The sequence below is a fragment of the Cebus imitator genome, unplaced genomic scaffold, assembly GCF_001604975.1.
Source record: "Cebus imitator isolate Cc_AM_T3 unplaced genomic scaffold, Cebus_imitator-1.0 Scaffold182, whole genome shotgun sequence".
Taxonomy (NCBI): Eukaryota; Metazoa; Chordata; class Mammalia; order Primates; family Cebidae; genus Cebus; species Cebus imitator.
This window is the reverse complement of record NW_016107497.1, coordinates 3972961-3997434: the sequence shown is the minus strand read 5'-3', so window position 1 is coordinate 3997434 and position 24474 is coordinate 3972961. Positions and strand designations below refer to the sequence as shown.

General features: G+C 36.0%; 1 protein-coding gene across 1 annotated transcript in view; it reads left to right on the top strand.

The window, feature by feature from the left end:
* Positions 1-24474, top strand: part of TRPC6 (transient receptor potential cation channel subfamily C member 6) — a 135603-nt gene that overhangs the window by 90022 nt on the left and 21107 nt on the right. Inside the window, exons 3-7 of the mRNA XM_017545922.2 lie at positions 8138-8320; positions 10387-10551; positions 15178-15394; positions 21108-21341; positions 24000-24264. Coding sequence (XP_017401411.1) covers positions 8138-8320; positions 10387-10551; positions 15178-15394; positions 21108-21341; positions 24000-24264 — 1064 coding nt within the window. The remainder of the gene's footprint in view (positions 1-8137; positions 8321-10386; positions 10552-15177; positions 15395-21107; positions 21342-23999; positions 24265-24474) is intronic.

The window sequence follows — 24474 nt, the reverse complement described above, 5'->3', positions numbered from 1 at the left end:
AAAAAAAAAAAAAAAAAAAAACTTTCAAAAATTAGATTACTGTTAAACCAGAGTAGCGGTTTAAAAAATGCTTTTATAAAGTATGTCCTAGAACTTGACAAATTTTATAATTAGAAAACTGACTCAAAATTATTGCACAAGGAGAAAGGACAGTTACTGGCTTGATTTTTAAGGGCTTTTTACAAAAACAAGAAACAAGAAAAGATTTCTTCCTTGCCAGGTATCAAGCATTAAAACAATTCTTTTTTCTTCTTTGAAATTAGTTAGAACAGCAGATGAAAGAACAGCCGCATATGAGGTTGAAGCTCCATTGCCTTTGTGTATAAACTCACAGGGAAATCACATTCCCCCTTGACCCATTGACTACTGCGACACTAACCCCTTTGCCAGCATCCCAGCATCCCAGCCTCAGTTGACAGCAGGGTGGGATCTTACAGGACTAGAGAAGTTGGCGTCTCTGAGTTGAGGTTTTCTCCTAAGTCTGCTGCATCTACATTTAAAAATAACTTCTTTTTTCTTTCTTTAAAATAACACATAGCCATGTTACAAATAATAATATAAAAATGAAGAAAGTTTTTAAAATTATTCCTAATTTTGCCATCAAGAAATAAACACTGATACACCACAAACATGCCTGCACATAGCCTTTCAGTCTTTTTTTTTTTTTTTTAATCTTTTTAAATAGCTCTCTGAGAGTCTCAGAAAATAAAGGCACTGAGGCTGGATAGCATAAGCCTGGTCAGCCTCACAGGGACCTGAGAGTTGTATTGGCCACAGGAGATCCTCCCTGCTCATGGTCTTTTATTTTTTTTTCCTCCCTTTCCATCTGAAAGATGTTCGAAAAATTCTGTGTTCATTTGCACATTTAAAAATTGATATCTTTTTTTTTCTTTTGTAAGTATAAATATTTTTAAGGAATATGACTTCTGCATGGTGTGCATATTGCCATTTAAGAATAGAACTCTTCGATTGTTCCTTCAGCTATATCCAAAGGACTTTAAATGCTATAATGATTTCATGCCCACCACAACTAAACGAACAACCTTTTCTTGAATGTTCAGAATGGCTGCATCTTTCCTTTTACTCCTTGAGGTCATATTTTCAGTCCAATTCCTTCACAAATGTGATTCCTAACATTACATCTTTTTATTGTAAAGTCTCTTAAAATCACTTATATACATAATAACATATGTATCATTTATAAATAAAATATATATAACACACACATATATATAAAATTTTAGAATTTTGTTTCATTTCCTGTTGTTAAAAGGCTCTAGATATTGAAAATACTCTGAAAAGAGTTATCATTGTATCTATTATTGATATATTTAATCAAAAACTATAAAAATGAACTGAGTTGCTAAAAATAATATGTACACATTTTGAAAAACAAATTTTAACTATATGACACAATTCTTATTGGATGTCTTTTTAGTGGTATTAAGAATGTTCACACTTTTGCTTTATATTTAATGAAAGAAAAATGTGTATGTATATATATATACACATTTTATATTGTGTGTGTGTGTGTGTGTATATATATATATATATATATATACTATTTACATATATACAATATATATATGTGTGTGTGTGTGTGTAGCTAAAAATTAGTTGTTATGGCAGCCAGTATGTTACTTTAGACTTTATTTATATGACATATAAATTATTAAAGATTTTATGGAATAACTTAAAAGAGCATAAATTGTAGCTGAAATAAGTATTTCTAGATACGACTTGATAACTATCTTACTGAATTACAAATACTAAATTGGAAAGAAATCACATAAAAGTTTTATCCATGGGTTTTGACCATCATCCTGCAGAAATTTTGGGCTCTGTAAACTATTCCAAGTCACATTTAAAAGAATGACTCTCACTAAGTTTTCTGCCTTGCCTGTTTGAGATACTTTTTTTCCTGGCTAATGATACATCTGAAAGATATTAAGAATAATATAAAGGAATCATTTACATTTAAATACATGATAAAGGATTGTTTGGTATTCGGTATTCCCTACTGATGCTGTCTTTGCTTAACTCTTTCTGGACTCTCACTCAAGAAGCATTCATTCTTTGATAATTGTTGGCAAATGAAGAGGTGAAGTCATTACAAATGGTCCCTGTTTCTGTCTCTACCCTGCACTCTACATCTGAAATTGGAACATCCCAACAAGACCCAAGGTGCTGCATTTTTATCAGTAAGCTTCATCTTCAGCAGAAATGTGTATTTATTCAGGGAAATACAGGAAACCCTTCAGGGTTTATAGAACTTGGATAGTGTAAAAGGGGGACTCCTGTTTGCTACATGAGTAAGTGGGTGAGAGCCGGGAATTACTTTTGTAAAAGAGCAAAAGATCTATTTTCAAGGAAGTCCATTTTGGGAAAGTGGAAGATCTGCAAATTGATTCCCTAAAAATTATCAATATTCTACAACCCCTTGGAAAGCATTTGTGTACCTCTGTTTGAAGACAATCTATTTTGTGACAGTCAGAGAATGAGACTTTTCGTAAAGATTTTGTAAGCTCCAATATACAGCTTGCTTTTATAAGTTCCTTCCAAATTGTCCCCTACTACAATAACCCATAGTCCATTAACAGAAGAGAACATGGGAGATGTTCCTGGGTTTCTGAGGCAATTTTAGCCTGTGCCTTGAACCTTCTAAGCCAAAGTTTTTTGTTACTCATATCACTACATGTGTAGCTGGTTCTCAGCAGAGGTGATATGAGACCTCAGCAGAGAAATATAACTATTAGATGGAGCCACAGGAACAAAAAGAAAACCAAGAGATATTGGGGTGTTGCAGGTTTTGAAAGAAAATGGAGAAAAACATAACTTTTTTACCTATTCTATTTCAGTTTTTATGTTGAATCTTTATAACTTGTTTTAGGCTTTGGCAGCATGAGACCTCAGGCATCTTAAACTAAAAATTTGGTTAAGATTGACAACACATACCAAATCAGCAAAAAATAGAAAACCGAAAACTGACTGGTTTTGATACCAGAGAAGGACAGCAAAAACTCTTGGTTTCTTTCCTTAACTTGAGTTTTAATTCAAATAAGGGACAACAGACTTAAAGACAAGGAGATAAATACCAGGGATGGTCTTGTCCACAAATACATTCCCCAGAATTCTTAAGTTCTTTTTAGTATCTCGATATGTGCCTTATGCCTCGACTTATGCCTCTAATTGCCTTTTTTTTTTTAACCTGTTTACCTTTTAGGTTGTTTGTAATCACACAATGTTTCCTTTTATTCCCCTTAAAAATCCCCTCTTTTGGGGAACATCACACACCGAGGTCTGTCAGGGGTGGGGGGCAAGGGGAGGTAAAACATTAGAACAAATACGTAATGCATGCAGGCCTTAAAACCTAAGATGATAGGTTGTTGGTGAAGCAAACCACCATAGCACATGTATACCTATGTAACGAACCTGCACATTCTGTACATGGGTCCTAGAACTTAAAGAAAAATAAAAATTAAAAAAGGAAAAAAAGTCCCCTCTTATATACAGCAGGAATTGTCCTCTTCTCTGTCATTCTGGATAGAGAGCTTTTCTGGAGGTCTTCCAGCTCCTTTACATCTTCCTAGAGGCCTGCACGTGATGTGCTCATGGCCCTCCAGATGCCTCTGCTGCTGACTCTGAGGAAGAGGGAGGGTAGAGAAACTCCTGCCTTGCCTGTTTGTAAACAGTTGCTAGGTTCTAGTGTATAATATCCAAAAGGTAACTATCCTCCAAGAAAATAGCTGCTGTGAAAAGTACTTTTTATTGGTACAAAGATGGTATCACCATTATCAGACCTTAACAGGGTGACAAAGGGTGCCACTTACACGTGAAGTAGTCTGCAAGGTGTATAATGACTACATCATGAGGATGGATTTCCCCTTTGTTGTTCTCATGCTAGTGAGTGAGTTCTCATGAGATTTGATGGTTTAAAAGTGTGTGACACTTCCCCCTTCAGCCTCTGTCTCTCCTGCTGCCATGTGAAGAAGTTATTTGCTTCCCCTTTTCCTTCTGCCATGATTGTAAGTTCCCTGAGGTCTCTCCAGAAGCAGAAGCCTGTATAGCTCATAGAACCATCGGCCAATTAAACCTCTCTCTTTTATAAATACCCAGTCTCAGGTAGTTCTTGAGTGTCAGTGCCTCTGCTGCTGACTGTGAGAAGGAGGAAGAGACGAAAATGCTTGCTCTTCACATATATAATCTCATTTTACAAACTGCCATCTTAGAGAGTAGTATCTATCACAGTGCTGTGCATAAACTATTTGCTGTGAAAATATATGAATAGTTTTATTTCCAGTGTTTGCAGATAATATCCAGGAATTTCAACATGACTTTATATTTGATAGCATAGCTTTGTGATTGCTAACTGTGAAGAGCTGGATACTGTTTGTGAAATAAACAATAATAATCATCAATCATCTGTACTACCCTTTGCCAGGAACTTGGCATTCATTATCTTGTATAATTTTCACAGCAACCCTAATTCGTGGGTACTAATATTATTCCCATTTTAAACACAAGGATTAGAAGCTTTAAGAGATTAAATCATTGATCTAAAGTCACATAGCTGGTAAGCTTCAAACCCAAGTCTTCCATCTCCAGGGCCCCCACAGTAGATTACTGAGAATCAAGGCAATTTTTCTCTACCCTGTTAATTTCTATGAAGTAAACATCATTCTTTATATAGAAAGAGCCAGAGATTAAAATCACAAATCATAACATCTATTATGTAACATTCAACTAAGAGAATCCTTTGAAAGGATCATTTTAACAGGGTTTTTTTTTTTAAATAGTTTCTAAACTGTGTTTTATTAGCCCACTATCAGCTAACTCTTTTCAACTTTTCAAAGGTAAATAGGCAAGCACCCATATCTGCTTAATGAATGTATGGAGTAAGTGTGTGATTCAAAGACATGACCCAGAATTTAGTCAGCCCATCAGCTTCACTTTTCCTCTCAAGGAACCAAAATCAGAGCGCTGCATTCTGGCTAATAAACTACCACCAACATTTTATTTAGTGAGTTTACATGTCAGTTACTTAAAATATGAATTAATAATAGTAATGTCTATAACTTAAAGTATGAAAATATTTGTAAATGATTTCCTGAGTAGAAAAAAAGTGTGTATTTCTGAATCATAGTCTTATTCTTTCTTTCTCTCCTAAATAGGTTTTTTGCTTAAGAAAATGTCTTAGGAATTAGTGATGAGTTGGACAAAAAATTATAGATTAAGGTATTAAATACCACAAGGCTCTTGCACGTTACTTTTTCATTCCATGTGGTTTCTGCTTTAAAAAAGTGTTACCTACTTTTGAATAATTGCACTTTGTTTTCAATATCTAAATATATCTGAACTTTCTTAGAATTCTAGAGAGCACTGATTTTGACAATTACTTTGTTGGCTTTAAAAGGACTAAGAATTCACTATAATTGAGCTCTACATTCAAAAGAAGCCTGGTGCATTAAATTTTGTCTTAGCTGTATGGTATTTTATGAATGTCAAGAGATGGCCAGTTTTCAGATCTTATCTTTGATGATATAAAATAAAGCAGTTACACTTTAATGCTTGCTAAATGCTCACACCCATGCTAAGCCCTTGGCATGCATAATCTCTTTAATACTTACTTAATCTTACTGAGCCTCGGTTTTCTCATTTGTAAAATGAGAGTAATAAGAACCCCTACCACATAGACTGGTTCTAACCTATTAAAGGTCACATGGCTCATTAGTAGAAGAGTTGGGATTTGATTACAGGTATATCCAGCTCTAAACTACCAAGTCCTAACTACTATAGTATAGTGGACACAGATAAATATGTACCTCCGTATCTAAAAGTTTGTCCCCATGGTCCTAATGGACTCTTTTATATAGCCAACATGGTGAAAGCACATCTCTACTAAAAATACAAAAATTAGCTGGATGCAGTTGTACACTCCTATAATCCCAGCTACTCGGGAGGCTGAGGTGCAAGAATCGCTTCAACTGGGGAGGTGAAGGTTGCAGTGAGCCAAGATCACACCACTGCACTCTAGACTGGGTGTACGCTCTAGCCTGGATGACTAAGCAAGACACCATTTAGAAAAAAAAAAAAAGATGGGCAAAGCTGTTTCCTTGTAACTCTCTATATACTATCTGCCCAGACATCTGTTTATAAGTCGTCTGAGCCATTCTCAGGGAAGACACAATTTGCTTTATTAATTTGCTTTTCTGGAATCTTTTTAGACCTGCAGTTTAGCAAATTGTAGCCTGTTTAGTAGTTACTAAAATGTACTGAAATTCACTTTCAGCATGATTTACAGAAAGGAGCCCAAGGAGGTACCTTACACAAACTCAGAATTAGCCTGTTCTCCATACAGACTGCCCCCAATTATGGCCTTATTGACTGATATCCAGAATCACATACATTTCTCTTGATCTCTCCAAGGAAATCTCTTTATCCTTCAACACACTGGTTTCAGGAAAAGGAGGCAACTGACTTTAAATCTGCAGCACTGGGTTTAAGATAAAAGTCTGTCATTGAAGCTGCGTGGTTTCAGAGAACCTTAGTTTCTTCATGTTCAAAATGGGAATAGTATTTTCCCTGCTTGTCCCCTCAGTTGTTTCAAAAATCAAAGTAGAAAAGTACCCTACAAATGAGAGATAAAGTGGCATTATCTCAAAGGCAAAAAGGTTTGGGGCCAAGCAGATTTAGGTTTAAAGCTTGATTTTGGTGCTTACTAGCTGCATGATTTTGGACACATATTTCAACCTGAGCAATTGTAAAGATTAAAGGAGATATACCATCCATCTGCAATACAACAAGCTCTAGCTCAGGCTTGTCCAATCCACAGCCCGAGGACGTGTAGGTCGGATATGCGGCCCAGGATGGTTGTGAATGCAGCCCCAAATTTGTAAATTTTCTAAAAACATGAAGAGATTTTTTGTGGAAAATTTTTAAGTTCATCAGTTATTATTAATGTTAGTGTACTTTTTGTGTGACCCAAGGCAATTCTTTTTCCAGTGTAGCCCAGGGAAGCCAAAAGATTGAACACTGCTGCTCTAGCTAACAGGATTTCTTGATTAGCATTTGGTTATAGGTAGTCATAGAGTAAGAAAATAAAGGGAGGAAATATTAAAAGGGCATGAATGAAGATGTAAATTGATGCCATACAGAAATATGATATGAGTTTATGGTAATCTGAATGTGACCTGCATGATTTTAGTCTTCCCAATAGAGTATTAGATAGCTAGCAACAAACTACAAAACTACAACAGTCTTTCATTAAACTGTCTTTTCTCTAAAGAGTCACAAATTGCAGATGAAATCTAAGTCTAGATTTCATCTTTTGACCATGTCGCTGCAATATAAAGTTCTTCAGTGAAAATCTGTTAAATAGATATGTGCTTGCTCTTCTCTGGAACCTTTCCAATGTTCTATGCTGCTCAAGTTTATCAACACAGTTTACAAGGTCTTCCAAAGACCCATTAAATGTATATCATGTGCCTAACTGATGAAGTTGTGCCCACAAAGATGATGTATGCAAAGTCCTATGATCATGCTGTGGAAAAAGTTGGTTATTTTATATTTCTTCTGAATCAACAGCTGAGTTTAGTACAACATATGCTTTATTTTTGAGACAGGGTCTCACTTTGCCCAGGCTGGAGTGGCAGTGGGATGATCATGGCTCACTGCAGCCTCGACCTCCCTGGGTGATCTCCATCTTAGCCTCCCAAGTAGCTGGAACTACAGGCACACGCCACCACTCCAGACTAATTTTTTCTGTAATTTTTAGAGACAGGGTTTTGCCATGTTGCTCAGGCTGATCTCCAACTCCTGGGCTCAAGAGATCTGCCCACTTCGGTCTCCAAAAGTGTGGATTTTACAGGCAGGTGCCACCACACTCGGCCAGCGTACTCTTTTTTTAAATAACTTTGATTATGCTTTAGATAAGTTTCCTTTTTGAGGGTATGAAGAAAATACTCATGTGCTAAAATATTTTAGAGGTCAGAAGAAACAGCAATTGAAATATGATAAATGAACAGTAAAACTAAAAATAGAATGTTTCTCTTGAAGTGTAAAATCCTTCAAGTCTCTGAAGCATAGTAAAATGTGATGCTTCTACATTGTTGCTTTTGTTTTGCTTTGTCTTCCCTAGAATGACTACAAAAAACTGTCAGTGCAGTGCAAAGACTTTGTTGTTGGACTCCTTGATCTGTGCAGAAACACAGAAGAAGTCGAGGCCATTCTGAATGGGGATGTTGAAACGCTCCAGAGTGGTGATCATGGTCGCCCAAATCTCAGCCGTTTAAAACTTGCCATTAAATATGAAGTGAAAAAAGTAAGGTCAGGCATGAAGCCCGTTTACATTATTTTGGTTCTTGTTGGTGCTAAATAAGGATAAAGGGTTGATATTGTTAGATTGAGCTGGAATTTCCTAATTAACGTTTGTACTAGGCAGATTCTCTAACAAATCATAAGCATCTGTACTAGTTGTGGGGCACTTTACCTACACTAAATGTCAGTCTTTAAAATCTAGACGTATTGAAATAGAACTTTGCAGGGATGGCCACTTTCTTTGACTGGGCTAATGCTATAACAATGACTTCATGTATCCAAATTCTAAAATATTTTTTATAAGACAAGAACATTACTATTTGAGACTCAACTCCATTATCCCATTTGTTGCTGTTTTCCAATAATGCCTTCAGTTCCTTCTTTACTGCATTAGACTTTCCTCCAGCTGCATCTTCATTTGTGAAACATTTTTAGTCTCTGTCTTCAAGCATTGTCCCCATTCTCTACTTTCTTAGATTATATATCTTTTAAAAAGTTGGCCAGGCGCAGTGGCTCATGCCTGTAAACCCACCACTTTGGGAGGCCTAGGCAAGTCAATCACTTGAGATCAGCAGCTGGAGATGAGCTTACGCAATGTAGTGAAACCCTGTCTCTACTAAAACTATAAAAATTAGCTGGATGTGGTGGTGTGCACCTGTAGTCCCAGCTACTTGGGAGGCTGAGGTGGGATAATCATTTGAAATCTGGTGGCAGAGGTTGCAGTGAGCCAAGTTCATGTCACTGCACTCCAGGTTGGGTGATAGAGTGAGACTTTGTCTCAAAATAAGTAAATAAATAAAAAATAAAAATGTTTTTAAAGGTAAATTTTTCTAATAAAAGTAACATATGCCTATGATAAGTTTTCAAATACTATAAACATGTCTCCTCCCCATTTTTCCAGTTCTGAATGAAGAATAAGGAACCATTGTTATGTTTCTCAACACAAATTTCTTTCTTGGACAACTTCACCTATCAGTCAATAAATGTCCACTTGATCTTTTTAAAGGATGCATTGTTATCTCATTATATTCATTTAATCTGTTTACTATTTAGGGATGTTTAATATAATTTTCAGATTTTTGTTACTACATTTTTGTTTATTTTTTATGCAGCAAACATATTTGTTCATATAGCTTGCTTACTTGCATGACTTTTACCTGTAAACAAAAATTCTTAGATGGGGAATTAATATGTCAAATTTTTATTTTTAGGTTTCCAAACATTTGCTAGGTTTCCCTTCAAAAATGGTATACCAGTTTCCATACACACCAACAGCGTGTGACTGGGCTTATTTCTTCCACCTGCAATGGTATTATCCAACTTTACCATTCTGAGTGGATAAACATTTTATCTTGTTTTAATTACCTTTGAGGTTAACCAACCTTAAGATGCACTTGTAGTTCTTTTATATAATCTGTCCTTTGTATAACCTTTTAATATTTTTTACCAATTTTTATTTTAGGATATTGTTTTTTGTATATTAAATAACTCTGCCATATGTATGGCTCAGTTGTAAAAATAAATACATGAAAATTTAAAAAATGCCCTCAAAAAATAAATATTGAAATTTAAAGGCTTCTTAATTAAAAGAGACTTTGCACAAGAATAGAAAGAGTGATCAACAGAACAAAACAGGCAGTCCAGAAACAGACCCATATTCAAATGGGAATTTAGTATAAAATGTGTGACATTTTAGGTCAGTGCAGGAAAAGTGTTATTTTTAAAAAGTATTTAGGCAACTGAGTTAATATGATACCTTCCTAGATGAAAAACAATATAATCATAAAAGCCCTATGTAAAACATAGATTAATCTTTTTATAATATTGAATTAAAATTTTTTCTATGCTTTGAAAGAAAGCTCATTAGTCAAAAAGGAAAAGTTCAATAAATTGAAATCTTCAAATTTATGTAAAATATATGGCAACAAGCAAATGGCAAAAGTTTCTAATGTTTCGTGTTTGCTCTTTAATTCTAACTATATTTCATCAGAATGCATGGAAGTATTAAAATTGTTTATGCTGAACCTTTCTTTAATCAAACTGTTAAATGTTTCATCACTTCCCTGCTAGTTTGTAGCTCATCCAAACTGCCAACAGCAACTTCTCTCCATCTGGTATGAGAATCTTTCTGGTTTACGACAGCAGACAATGGTGGTCAAGTTCCTTGTGGTCCTTGCTGTTGCCATTGGACTGCCCTTCCTGGCTCTGATTTACTGGTTTGCTCCATGCAGCAAGGTATGTATGTGAAGATTGGACCTCTATTTTCTACCAGAAGTATGTCTTACATGGGGAAAAAAATCTTATCTCCAAAATGAAAATTTCAGGGAATTATAGTTGAGTTTCAGTAATCTTTATCGTTTGTAATATTACAAAATAATACTTGTTTGAATTTAAATAATTTTTATTACTTTTAATATTTTAAAATAATACATATTTGCTATAGGAAACAAAAAAGTGGAAAAGTTGAAATTCACCTGTAATATCACCACTGTTAATGTGTGAAGGAAAACTCAGTAACTATATTTGTTTATTTCCTTTGACTCTTCTCTATATACATCTATGCATATACTTGTATATATCTTAACAAGGCCATAGTACCATTGAGCATGTATTTCAAATGACATCCTAAAAGTTAAACACTTTCTGTTTCTCCTCTGGCAAAATTTGAGATGAAAGTTTTGTCTTGTATTTATTTTAGATAATATGACCAGATAAATCTTAAATGAAAGGCCATCATGTAAATACTAATTAATACTTGTTTCAGTAAAGAATATATATATTTTTAGGGAGTAAGTACACCAGAACCTGACAGCAGAAAGAGCCTATTTTCTTAGCAAAAGCTATCTGCCCAGACTTTGGTAAAAATGCTCTGTTCAGATGGATCTAGCCTTTCATTAGTGTGACAGGATAGGTTTGAGAAATATTGACCAATCATTCTGTTAACAAGTAGAGGAATTTGTGTCCTGCATTGCTAACAAGCCTATTCTTCATGTTTTTGAAGCCACATGCCTGGATCTGTTTAACTCTGAGAAGCAGATTGAAATAATTCTGAAGCTTAGTGGCTAAATGTCTGCTGGCTATTAATGTGCTGTGTAGAAAGAACTATCAGTAGGGTCACTTCCCCTGCTTAAACATGGGCATGATTCATTTTCAAATGTTCATAATATGTGGGCGCAAACACAAACATCACTATTACTAACATGTTGTTTTGTAATTACTTGGTAATATAAGTGGTGTTTTAGCCATATAAGGACTGTTCAAAATGACTCATGCTAGAAAGCTTGTGCAAAGCCTTTTAGACAGTGGAAACATAATTATTTCTAGTAATGATGACAGGAACTACTGGAAATTGGACATTTTCTCATGACAGTGAAATTCATCATCATAGATATTTTTCCCTTAAAAATATATAAGGCCAAAATTTGATATCTTAGATACATAAACTATAAATGAGGAAAATAAAATGAAAATAGTGCAATTTACTAGAAATGATATCTATAGTACAGATTTTCATCTAGAAAGTTAAATTTTCCCCCTTTTTAATATAAATGACAAATTTTGCCTGGAAAAATAATGTGTATACATGGACATAGAGTGTGGAATGATAGACATTGGAGACTTAGAAAAGTGGAGGTGCAGAAGAGGGGTGGGTGGTGATAAATTATTTAATGGGTAGAATGTGTATTATTTGAGTGATTGGTACACTAAAAGCCAAGACTTCACCACTATGCAGTGTAACAAAATTGCACTGATAACCCTTAAATTTATACAAACACATTTCTAAACCGTCCTCACTAGAATATAAGTTTTATCTATGTAGGTAGTGTCTTTGTTCTTCTTCTCCTTCTATTTCCTGAGTCATCTGAGATTTAAACTAAATTAAACTGGGGGGAGTTTTTGAATTATACCTGTTCTCATTCTGTAACCAGTTAAATTATAACCTCTTTTCTAAACTGAATAATTTTCCTTGTCCATAACCAGTGTGTTAGAAAGCATATCTTCCAGAGTGTCTGGTGCTTTGACAGAGACTATTTTTGGCAGTCCTTAGATTTACACATTTCTTAAATTTTGATTGAATTCTAATTAAACTGACTTCCTTTACTATTTCTTCTTTCCTGGTCATATTTCTTTCTGGCATCTGTTTTCCATTCTCGTTTATGAACATTGAGGCTAATAATCAAATTTAAAGGACACTGTCAAGGTAGTTTTTTTTCTCCTATCCAAAACATATTTTACTGTTTACTATTTTATCCTTTGAAGCATGATGATAAAACCAATTTTACAGTTTTCCATTTGCAACAAACATGCTTTTGAGTCCACAGGATTTTTTGTGGGAGGAGATTGTTTCAGATAAATTAGTGGTTTTATTCCAAATATATTTAAAATATTTTGGATTTTCCAATATATCTATGAACATTAATAAGATCAAATTGCAGGCCTATGCACTGTGACTGAGTGAGTCCCTATTTCTATTTAAAGTTGGTTTTGCTATAGGAAACAAAAGTTGGTTTTCTTTTTTCCCCTTTCCAAAATTCCTTTTTTTTCCCCACTTGCTCTCTTTCTTATACTATAGTCCAAATATCAATTATTTTTGCTCATTACAGTAAAAATAGTCACACTGTAATTTCAGATAATTTTAGTTTAAGCTCGTCTCAACCTTTTTCATTTCTCGGTAGTATTGAGCAGCTAGGTATTTAGTCATCAATAAATACCTAAAGAGAGTATGACATATAATATTTAAAGACAGGTATTTATTTCAATCCTTATCCTCAGTCATTTTCCAGGTTCATCAGTTGTTCAATTTCTTCATCTAGCTCTCCTACTTTGCAGTTTTTTTACTAAAAAGGGTAACTTGCTTTAATTCCTAAAGTCTAATGAGAGATGCCCAAATTGCCCTTAAAGAGAAATGCAATTCTCAAATTTTGTAAGAAAAGTAAAGGCTGTGAGGTTTCAAACATTCCCATTTTAGTTTCTAGGCAACCAGCTTTTTGTTTGCTAAACGAAACAAAACAAAACAAAAAACCACCAACAAACAAACCAAAAAATACCCTCAGACTTAATAAGCAGAAGAAAATGCCTGGATTGATACTCCCTTTAGAATAAAATAAAGGAAGAGTAATATGATGTAAAGGTCAGTAGGCCAATGGAGAAAAAAGAGAAGCCAGGTAGGGGTGAGGCACACAGATCAGACACCCTGCCCTGAAAATTGATATTCTGTGTCTGGCCTGACATTCAAAATGTCAAGAGAAGTTATGAACTACATGATTGGTTCCAGATCTAATTTTTATGATTTTGAAAACCACATAGACAAATAAAGGTATAGAAATAGAGAACACCAATTGTGTTCCTTCCATGACAGCATTTATCTTTTCCAAGTCTTAAAAGATAATTCCTTGTTTCCACTAATAATTTATATATGTAGGTACATTGATGAGAAAGTATGAAATTATTCTGTAAACCAAATAGAAGTATTAACTCAGGAACAAGAGTGCCTGGGTTCAAGTTCCAGTTCTACCATTTATGAGATATGTGACCTTGGACAAGTTTCTTGACCTCACTTCCTCAGTTTCTTCATCCAAAGCAGGCATTTGAGTGCACCTACCCTTTTGTTGTGATGATTACGAGTTAACAGTGTAAAACACTTAAACAGTGCCAACTAAGTGTTGGTTGTATTTTATTAGTTTGTAAAGTTTTCTGTAATACCTCGTTTGAAACACTGCTGAAAGCTGTGGACCGTCTCCTAAAGGGCAGGGGGAACTGCACATACAGTTTGAGTTTTGTTCATTTCAGAGGATGTCCAGACCTCTTAGTCACATCCTAGATCCTCACTCTGCCTAGGTGAAGATCTGTACATCTCAGACAGAAATGAATCTTGTACTATAAAAGGCACACTAGCTTTTATTGTCCCCATATTTCATATAAAGTCTGGTTTTCACATAATTTGGAAATGTGCTCATTGTTACTCAACTAAGAAGGGAATGAAACTGGAACCTGAACCTAAAATGTTGGACTTTAAATCCAGTGTCCTTCCAGAACATTGTTCCAGTACTGCCCTGCTGCCCTACCCTCAACTGGGAGTTCTCTTCTTGGTACTCATGATATATACATTTTTTGAGATGGAGTCTTGTTCTGTTGCCAGGCTGGAGTTCTCAGTGCAACCTCCACCTTCCGGGTTCAAGCGATTCTTCTGCCTCAGCCTCCCAACTAGCTGCGACTACAGGCGTGTACCACCATACCCAGCTAATTTTTGTAGTTTTAGTAGAGACAGGGTTTCACCATGTTGGCCAGGATGGTCTTGATCTCTTGACCTCATGATCCACCCACCTTGGCCTCCAAAGTATTGGAATTACAGGCATGAGCCACCATGCCCAGCGGGTACTCATGACTTTTACTGCATTGGCAACATCACCAGAATAGCAATATCCACTCAGGCCTGTCAATGGAGTATATGTGAGGACAACCACCAAGGTTCCTTGTGAAGTAGACTCAGCTTCATATTTTCATTGCCACTTCCTCAATATATCAGGCCCACTAAATTAGTTTGCTTTACATGAATAATGCTGATATTATGCTCTACATTGTCTCCACAATATTATATATTTTAAGAATTTAAATATCCTTTATTAGAAAAATACATTTATTTAGCTATTAATCGAGAACATTGGCACATGTAGGTAAAGAATGTGAATAGAATTTTGTAACAGCATAAACATATTACTCTATCATGAATTACATAAATATAAACAATTATCTCAGGAGAACACTGGAATATGCAGATGTTTATTCTTGCATGTATTTATGTATGCTTTGCAACGTGTACAAAACAAAGTTCAGATTTTCTTTTGGTGTGTGTTGTGGCAGATGGGGAAGATAATGCGTGGACCATTCATGAAGTTTGTAGCACACGCAGCCTCCTTCACCATTTTTCTGGGACTGCTAGTCATGAATGCAGCTGACAGATTTGAAGGCACAAAACTCCTTCCTAATGAAACCAGCACAGATAATGCAAAACAGCTGTTCAGGATGAAAACATCCTGCTTCTCATGGATGGAGATGCTCATTATATCATGGGTAATAGGTAAAGACTGATTTTCTGTCATGATTTCTCTTTGCAGTCTTAGCAGTTGGATTGAATGACACTGATTGTTTCACACATCAGTTATACAAATGTGTGCAATATGATACAATGCACTGCACATCATAATTTTCTTTGTGTTCTTAAAGCACAGTTGCTTTGGGTTTGTTATCAGTGCCATAGTCTCACATGCTGTGCGCTTTTTGCATTTCCAAGGAAAACCCAGGAAGAAAAACAACAGGATAGTATCAGTCATACCCCACCAGTGACACAAGGCTATTATAATATTCATATTTTGAGAGAGAGCTGTGATTTCAAGCTTAAAAACAACCATGATTTTACATTGAAATTTGATAGGAATTGAAGCACTTGCATTTATTGAACATTTATTATATGTCAGGAATGATTCCAAGCACTTTATATACATCAAATCACATTCTCTGCGTCTCAATTTTCTAATCTATAACATATAATCACTTATGTTTCATAGGCGTTATGTAAGGATTAAGTAATTTACTTTAGGACTCCTGGGTGGTAAGTGAAAGAGAAGGAATATGGTCTTAGTTATACTATTTGTCTTTAGAATCAATCATACATGTACCTTGCCATTAAATATAATGCAAACAAGAAAGATACTTCGATTAGATATTTATGAATAAATAAATAAATCCAGTGGCTAAGTGCCTTTGCTAAGTAATGAGGATACTAAAGTGAATGAGACACTGTCCCTGTGCTCAAGGAAGTTAAGTCTGGGAGGCAGGTCAGTAAGTAAATCAATAATTAAAATTCAACATGACAAATGCTGTAATTGAGGAGTTATTGGGATATTATGAACATACGCAGATCGGGCATCTAAATCTGAGGTGGGATGTGAAGTGGAAGGGGCAAGAAGTCCTTCCCGGGCAGTGCCTTCAATTTGATACTTTAAGAGAATGTTATCCAGACTTGTTTGGGGGACAAGGATACTACAAGGCACAGGAACATTAGAGGTGTGGAACTATGGCAACACCTGGCACACTCGAAATATGATGAGTTAGGCAGAGAAGGAGCCGGGGTGTGTTTATGGATGTGAGTAAGGTGAGATAAGGGTGGAGAAATGGCTAGAGGATGCTTTTCAGCAACGGGCGATCTGATCTGATCATGTTTTAGAAAGGTCACAGTGGTTGTGAGATCGAAGGTGGCTTTAAAGAGTCCAGAGGCTGAGACTCAGTGGAAGTGCTCCCGGTGAGAGGGATGAGGCCTGGAACTCAGGAGATGGAGGAAAGGACTTGAGAGCACCCTAATAGGTAAACCCCAAACAACTTGGTGATTATTGCACATCAGGAGGGAGAGCTGTGGGTTCTGCCCTGGATCAGCTGGGAGGGACTGCAGTCTCTAAGAGGGAGAATAGAGAAGGAAGATCATGCTTGGGACTGGAGGAATGAAAAGCTGATAATGTTTAGATTATGATTGAAGCGTCCATGGAATTTCAAGGTGGAAATGTCCATTCAGTAATAGAAAATATGATCCCTGGGAGTATTTGGGTTTTGAGTAAAGTTCCAGCAATCTTGAATTCCCAGATGGCACAACAGACATGTTCAAGAAATTTCAGGTAATTGTAGTTATTCAACTTTTCACTAAGAGCTTATATGTCAGTTTTACATAGGAGCGCTATTTTCCTATTAGGTGAAATATGACTGTTTTAGTACAAGATGAAACTTTGAAAAATTAAATATTATATAAGGGGTAAAGAATTTAAAAAAATTTATATTAAGGGCTATGAGGAGAATGATTTATGGTAAAGAATAAAATGAACATATTATAATTTATTTATATTTTCGAGATGGAGCTTCACTCTTGTTGCCCAGGTTGGAGTGCAATGGCATGATCTTGGCTCACTGCAACCTCTGCATCCTGGGTTCAAGCAATTGTCCTGCCTCAGCCTCCTGAGTAGCTGGGATTATAGGCATGTACCACACCCGGCTAATTTTTTTTTTTTTTTTTTTTGTATTTTTAGTAGAGACAGCATTGTCCATATTGGTTAGGCTGGTCTTGAACTCCTGACCTCAGGTGATCCACCTGCCTTGGCCTCCCAAAGTGCTGGGATTACAGGCATGAGCCACTGTGCCTGGCCAGACATATTATGTTTTATATATAAAACATGTATAAACTTAAAAGCACACTAATAGGTAAACCCCAAACAACTTGGTGGTTACTGCACATCAGAAGGAAGGACCTGTGGGTTCTGCCTTGGATCAATAGATAGTGGCTGCAGTCTCTAAGAGGGAGAATAGAGAAGGAGGATCATGCCTGGGACTGGAGGAATGAAAAGCTCCGAATACAACTAGACTACATGGGTTCAGTGAGTTATATTTTATACAACATGTTCATTTCATTCTTTACATAAATCATTTTCCTCATATACATTTTTTCCTTTTTCATTTAGAAACCTAAGACAGGAATATTAAATGAAGCTTTAATCAAAAGCATTTTCCTTGTAACTTTTGCCCCATCAGCCTTTGTATTTGACTTCAGAGACTAGGGCCAGTTATTTATTTAAAGGAAAAATAATGAACAACTCAGGACAGCTGATGCTTTTGTAGCCTATGTTAGACTTCTGGTTCAGTTTCTGACACTGGTATTTATTTTCTTTTTTGAAGTTATTCTTGAAAGAAAGTTGTTGTACTTTCTGGAAATGTTAATAAGAAGTGGCCTACTTAGATGAGATATTGGGTGTGTTATGTGGGCTTGAGGGAGAGAGTGACACTGAGTCACAAGGCAAATTTATCTCATTTTTATTTGACAAAAAGTTGAAAGGCTGAATGACAAAACCGATGTGCTAGGAGATGTTGACCAGGCAGAACAGTGAGTTCAAATCAATGAGAGGATGTATGCCAGGAACACAGGGAGGAGGGCATGCTTGAAGACACTCGTAAAAAGGGCCTTAGGAGCACTTGTCACTTAATGGCCAGTCTGAGCTCTTGAGAAAGCAGATGCAGTCCTGGGCTGACTCTTCAACAGAAGGAGAGGAGCCCAGTCGAGGGCAGTAATTACTCTATGGCCAGACCACACCGGCAGGCTCCGGGTGTCATGCACAGCCAATTGGCAAACTAAGAAGAGTTTCAAGCACAGCAGTTAGGAGAGTGAGTGGTTCTCAGAACAGCTCTTGAGGGGACTGGGGAAGTTTACCCTAGACGGTGAGGCATGGGGTAAGATCCAGTGGAATCTGAGGCTTGTTTATTCCAAGGGCTCCATTTAGAGAAAAAGGAGACAAAGTGAGGACTTAGGAGCCTGGGCAAGTAAAGGCATCTTGAAGCTTCAGTTTCATGGTTAACCTGCCCCTGCTAGCAAAAAACAAATTTATTGAGCACATAGGTGGGATTTTTTTGGTTGTTTTTTTGTAAAAAGAAATTTGAAGATAGAGGGAGCTGACTCATTTGCTACCTCTCCAGAGGGCAAAAATAGAACCAGTGGATCCACATTGAAAGAATATTCCGAAAATTCAACAGTGGAATGAGCAACCTTCAGAATTAGTTAAGCACCTTATCGTAAGATCTATACAAGCAGAGGCTTGATTCCTGTGAAGTCTCCTGCTTGGGGAGAGCATGAACTTGATACAAGATTTCAGAGTCTGCTTAGCAGCTCTCAGGGTTTCTCAGGACAAATGAGACAGGAACTTTTCCTTTGAGCAGAATAATTCACTGATTTGTTTTAGTTTTTAAACTTCAGGAAGACATCATTTGTGCTAAGAATTCTACTTCTTAAAGAGAGGTAGAGAAAACATTGGTGCCAAGAATTCTACTTCTTAAAGAGAGAAAGATAACAGAAGATGGAGAAGTGGGAGGAATAAAAGGAAGCTTTGAAAACAACTAGACTGCATGAGTTCAAATGTCCCTTTGGTCCCCATGCTTGTTACTCTGAACCATCCTCATCTCCTAGTGAGGCTGACAGGAACCCAGGGACCAAGTAGGGGGAAAAAGCTGCCATGTTTCCTGTTATAAATTTGATCCCCCAGATTATATATGAATTCAGTCCTAGTCCCCTCTTAACTTGAAACAACTCAAAATAAGTAATGATGTCTTTTCTTAAATCTATGTCCTCTGTGCATTGAATACTGGTTTTGGGAAAAGGCACATGATGTGCTCTTGGAGAGCAGAGACAGGGCATTTTCTTAATCCCTACAGGGCTATGCAGCCATTCACATAGCAGGTTCTGCGATTGACATTTAGGGCAAATGTGAGAATCTGGGGCAGGTGGTTGCTGAGGGTGAGGAGAAGATTAATTTCAACTAGAGGCTGTGAAGGACTTCTCCATGGAGGCAAGTTTTGATCAATTGTTGCTGTTTGGGATGTGTTTCTCCAAATGGCTCCAGAGGGAGGCAGGATGTCAGAGTAAGGTATCTTAAAGACAATGGGGATAAAGCCACTTCTTTTTAATTTAAAAAGTGGGATTATTCAAATTAAGAAAAAAATACATGTGCCAATCATGGAAAATTTTAAATAGTAAGCATTCAATAAATGTCATATTTTTTTCCAAGTACCAGACACTGAGCTGTGTATTTCACATGGACTATTTTATTTAAGGCTCAAAACAATCTAGTGAAGCAGGATCGAATCAATGTCATTCCCGTTTTACAAAATGAGTTTTAGATAGTTTAAATATCTTATCAAAGACTTCATAGCTGACAAATGGAAGAACAAATTCTCAAATTCATGGTAGTCTTATCTCAAATTTAGTTCCTAAGTACTATGCTAAAATTTTGAACAAATATGCAGTACTATTAATAATTCCACCAGAAAAAGGCAACTACTATTAATAAAAGTTCCTGTCATCCCTTCTAGGCTTTCACTGTGCTGGTTTTAAACATTTTTACTTAGCATGACAATATAAATTTTTTCCAGTGGATGTTAGTCCTGGTCATGTTCAACAGGTTTATTAAGGAAAATGGAAATTTTATTAAGGAACATTTCTTTTGAGAGGAAATGGCTAGAGAGCTGAGGAAAGTCTCAGGAGCTCTCTGACAGAGATGCAAGTCAAACCCCAAGGGACAGAGAGCAGGCAGGAAGGTTGCGTAGAAGCATCCTAGATCTTTACACAATCTAAGGCAAGTTTGGCAAGGCTGTCATGAAATCCTTGAGCTAAAGTCGGCCATCAGAAGAGTCCCATGTCTTCCAGGAAGAGGCACCCTCAGTAATCAGCTGAGAGCAGCCTGAGGAAACACGGCTTTGAACAAAAGTGGCCATGGTTTTCAAAAGGCAGTAGGTGAGGCCTGTGATCAATCAAATTCCTATAATTGTATGTCACTGAGGCACATTCTCATGGTCACTGTCCCATGGTAATTAATAAAATATCATATTAAATGGCTGCATAATATTCCATCTGTGGAAGTTCCACTTCCATTTTACTTCCATTTTGAGTGTGTGGGGTTATTATAAGGTCTCCTATAATAAACATCTTTTAAATATATTTTTACATGTGGAATTAATTGATCAGCAGGATGTTTGTTATTTTTAAGGTGTTCAGTGAACTTTGTCAAATTGCTTTGAGGTATGCACTGATATTTCTAGACTATGATATTTGTGAGGATTTGGGGATTATGGTGGGATGGTAGGTTGGGGACAAATTTTGAAGGGTTTTGTAATGTCAGCCTGAGACCTTTCAGACATATATATTTTTTTTATAGAACAGCTAAGACTGAATGCGGTTGAATTGATATTTTAACCCCTTTCTGCTGCAGGCATGATATGGGCTGAATGTAAAGAAATTTGGACTCAAGGCCCCAAGGAATATTTGTTTGAGTTGTGGAATATGCTTGACTTTGGTATGTTAGCGATTTTTGCAGCATCATTCATTGCAAGATTCATGGCATTCTGGCATGCTTCCAAAGCCCAGAGCATCGTCGATGCAAATGATACCTTGAAGGACTTGACAAAAGTAACACTGGGAGACAATGTGAAATACTACAATTTGGGTGAGTTTACAGTAAACAGTCAATGTAAATTAGTAAAAGTACAGAATTTTCTTGTGAAACAGATGTCAATAGTAGTTTGGTTACTGCCCAATTCTTATAAAATTGGTTGTTAGTTTCCAACATCTGTATCTGAAGAATGAGTATCTATATGTGAGAAATATGCTTTCTGCTTTTTCCTTTGATTTTTCTACTCCCTGGAAAGCTCTCTTAATCACAAGACTCATCTCTCTTTACCTCTTAGATCAATTGGCTAATTACCAAACTTCATTGAGAATACCTGTATTATGTCCTGAATTTATTTCCCCCCCTTTTTAATTAAAAATAGTTCACATTTTATCCATCTGTCTATATCTCTCTCTGTGTGTGTACACACACACATACACAGAGATATATATATAGTCAATGGAATACTATTCTACCTTTTAAAAGAAGAAAATCTTGTCATTTGTAACAACATAAATGAACTTGGAAGACATTATGCTGGGTGAAATTAGCTAGACACAGAAAAACAAAAGGTATATGATCTTATTTATTTATGGAATCTAAAAAAAAGCCAAACTCAAAGAGGTAGAAGGTAATGGTGGTTGTCAGGGGTGGGGTAAGGGGCATAAAATGGAGAGATGTTGGTCAAAGGTACAGAGTTTACAAAGGGTACACAGTTAGGATTAATAAGTTCTGGAGATATACAACATGGTGGCTGGAGTTAATAATGTACTGTATACTTGAAAATTGCTAAGAGAGTAAATTTTAAATGTTCTCACCACAAAAAAGTAAACATGTGAGGTGAAGAATATGTTAATTTGCTTGACTTAATCTTTGTACAATGTATACAGACATTTATGAAAACACCAAGTTGTGCCCCATAAATATATACAAAAAAAAGTTCACATTTGAGTACCATGTTCATTTAAGATATATAAAAAGTACTTGAAAGCAAAGGAATTGTTGGGATCTCTGAGGGCCCCCCATCAATAACACTACTATTTCCCAACCAGGCTTTGAATTAGTGGAGAAATAAAACAAGGAATTAATATGGAGGCCAAATCATCACCGCTTACACTGATAAAATCCAGGATGGATGACATAGGCCTGAGTCTATTAGCTAATGGGTTCAGTAATACTGAACCCCAGAATTAGGCAGACATATCCTCCAATTTCTAGATAGCAATGGACCAGGGCAGTCCTCCCCACAAAAAGAGGATGGCAGCAAGTGCCCTATGGAGTGAGATCTTCCATAGAGGACCAGAGGAGAATTTCCAAGAGAGAAAAGGTAACACCTAACCAGCCATGCTCAGTTATTCATCCCAATTTAGCCATCAGATAAGTCATTCCAGCTTTCCAGGAAGAAAGTGATTAAGGTATGGAATTTGGTTCAGGTATTTACTTAAGAAGACTACCACCTCATAGAAACCTGGATAGAAAAAATATATTTTCTTTGAATTCTTTTTCAAACCCTCTGATAAGAAATTAGTTAACATTCACTTATGAGTTTATTAGTAATATCACATAAGGTCTCCATTATTAGTATTTAATGTTTTAATGTTTAATATTAAGATTCTTAAAAGTAAACTTGATTTTAAAAATTCAAAGCTGTCTATTAGATAATTCTTGCATTCAAAGCACTATAAAAATAAAACTGCATTTACTGGTTTCTTGTTATCTTTTCCTAATTCCACTTCTCAGCAAATAAACAAATACAAATTTGTAATTATGTTTTTCCCCTTTCTTACACACAGTTTTGTGTTTTTCTTCATAATGGTTTCTTAATTGCATTTTTGATGACTTAATGTAATAATGCCAGAAAAATTCTTAAGTGAGTAATTGCTACATTTTATAGTAAAAATAGACTTGTTTTTAAAAGTGACCAATAAAAGTTACTCCTAATAAATTTAAATGACCACAAATATGCTACAAGCCAAAAATTATATTATAGTGTAATTATAGTTTAAGACTGAATAATAAATGCTACCATTTATTAAGTGCCAGGCACTTGCTAAACACTGAACATAAGTTGACTTATTGAATTCTCACGAAGATAAGAGAGTTAGAAGGGATATTACCTCATTTTCAAAAATGGAGAAACAAAACTAAGAGAAGTAGTTTGCGTAACTTCTTTCAGTTTTGTGTGTGTGTGTGTGTGTGTGTGTGTGTATAAATATAAATACATGAATTTTTACAGATACTGAGTTTCTAGTCTGAACTCTTAACTATTATGCTATCCCCTTATGGGAAATTGCCGGCAAAACCAGGAGAGTCATGTTCTTAATAAGCATCTGCTATGTTTGAGCTTCTTAGTTTAAGAAGCCCTTTAAGATGGGAGATTTCCATTCGAAAACTAGAGCATCACACACTGGGGTCTGTGCAGGGGAACTTGGGGAGGGACAGTGAGGGGTGGGGAGTTGGGGAGGGATAACATGGGGAGAAATGCCAAATATAGGTGATGGGGAGGAAGGCAGCAAACCACATTGCCATTTATGTGCCTATACAACAATCCTGCATGTTCTTCACATAAACCCCAAAACCTAAAACGCAATATAAAAAATATATATACATATATATATATGTATATGAAAACTGGATTCTAATATATTTTTTTCTCAAAAAAAGAAGTTACCTAAATAAAAAAACTCACACGTCTTTGTCTTTGCTTTTTCCTAGCCAGGATAAAGTGGGACCCCTCTGATCCTCAAATAATATCTGAAGGTCTTTACGCAATTGCTGTAGTTTTAAGTTTCTCTAGGATAGCTTATATTTTACCAGCAAACGAAAGCTTTGGACCTCTGCAGATCTCACTTGGAAGAACAGTCAAAGACATCTTCAAGTTCATGGTCATATTCATTATGGTGTTTGTGGCCTTTATGATTGGAATGTTCAACCTCTACTCCTACTACATTGGTGCAAAACAAAATGAAGCCTTCACAACGTATGTAATCTCAGATGTTTTGATGATAGTTGTTGCAAATTAAATAAATACTAGTTTAATAGTGTTTTTTTAAGTCCATGGGATAAATAATGTTTTGGTAAAGATTTCATGTCTAATTCCTCTTTTGCAAAATGAGAGGGGGTTTTAAAAATGAGTTGGAGGGGCTCTAAAATGTAGGAACCTTTCTAATATTAAATAATGATAACATTT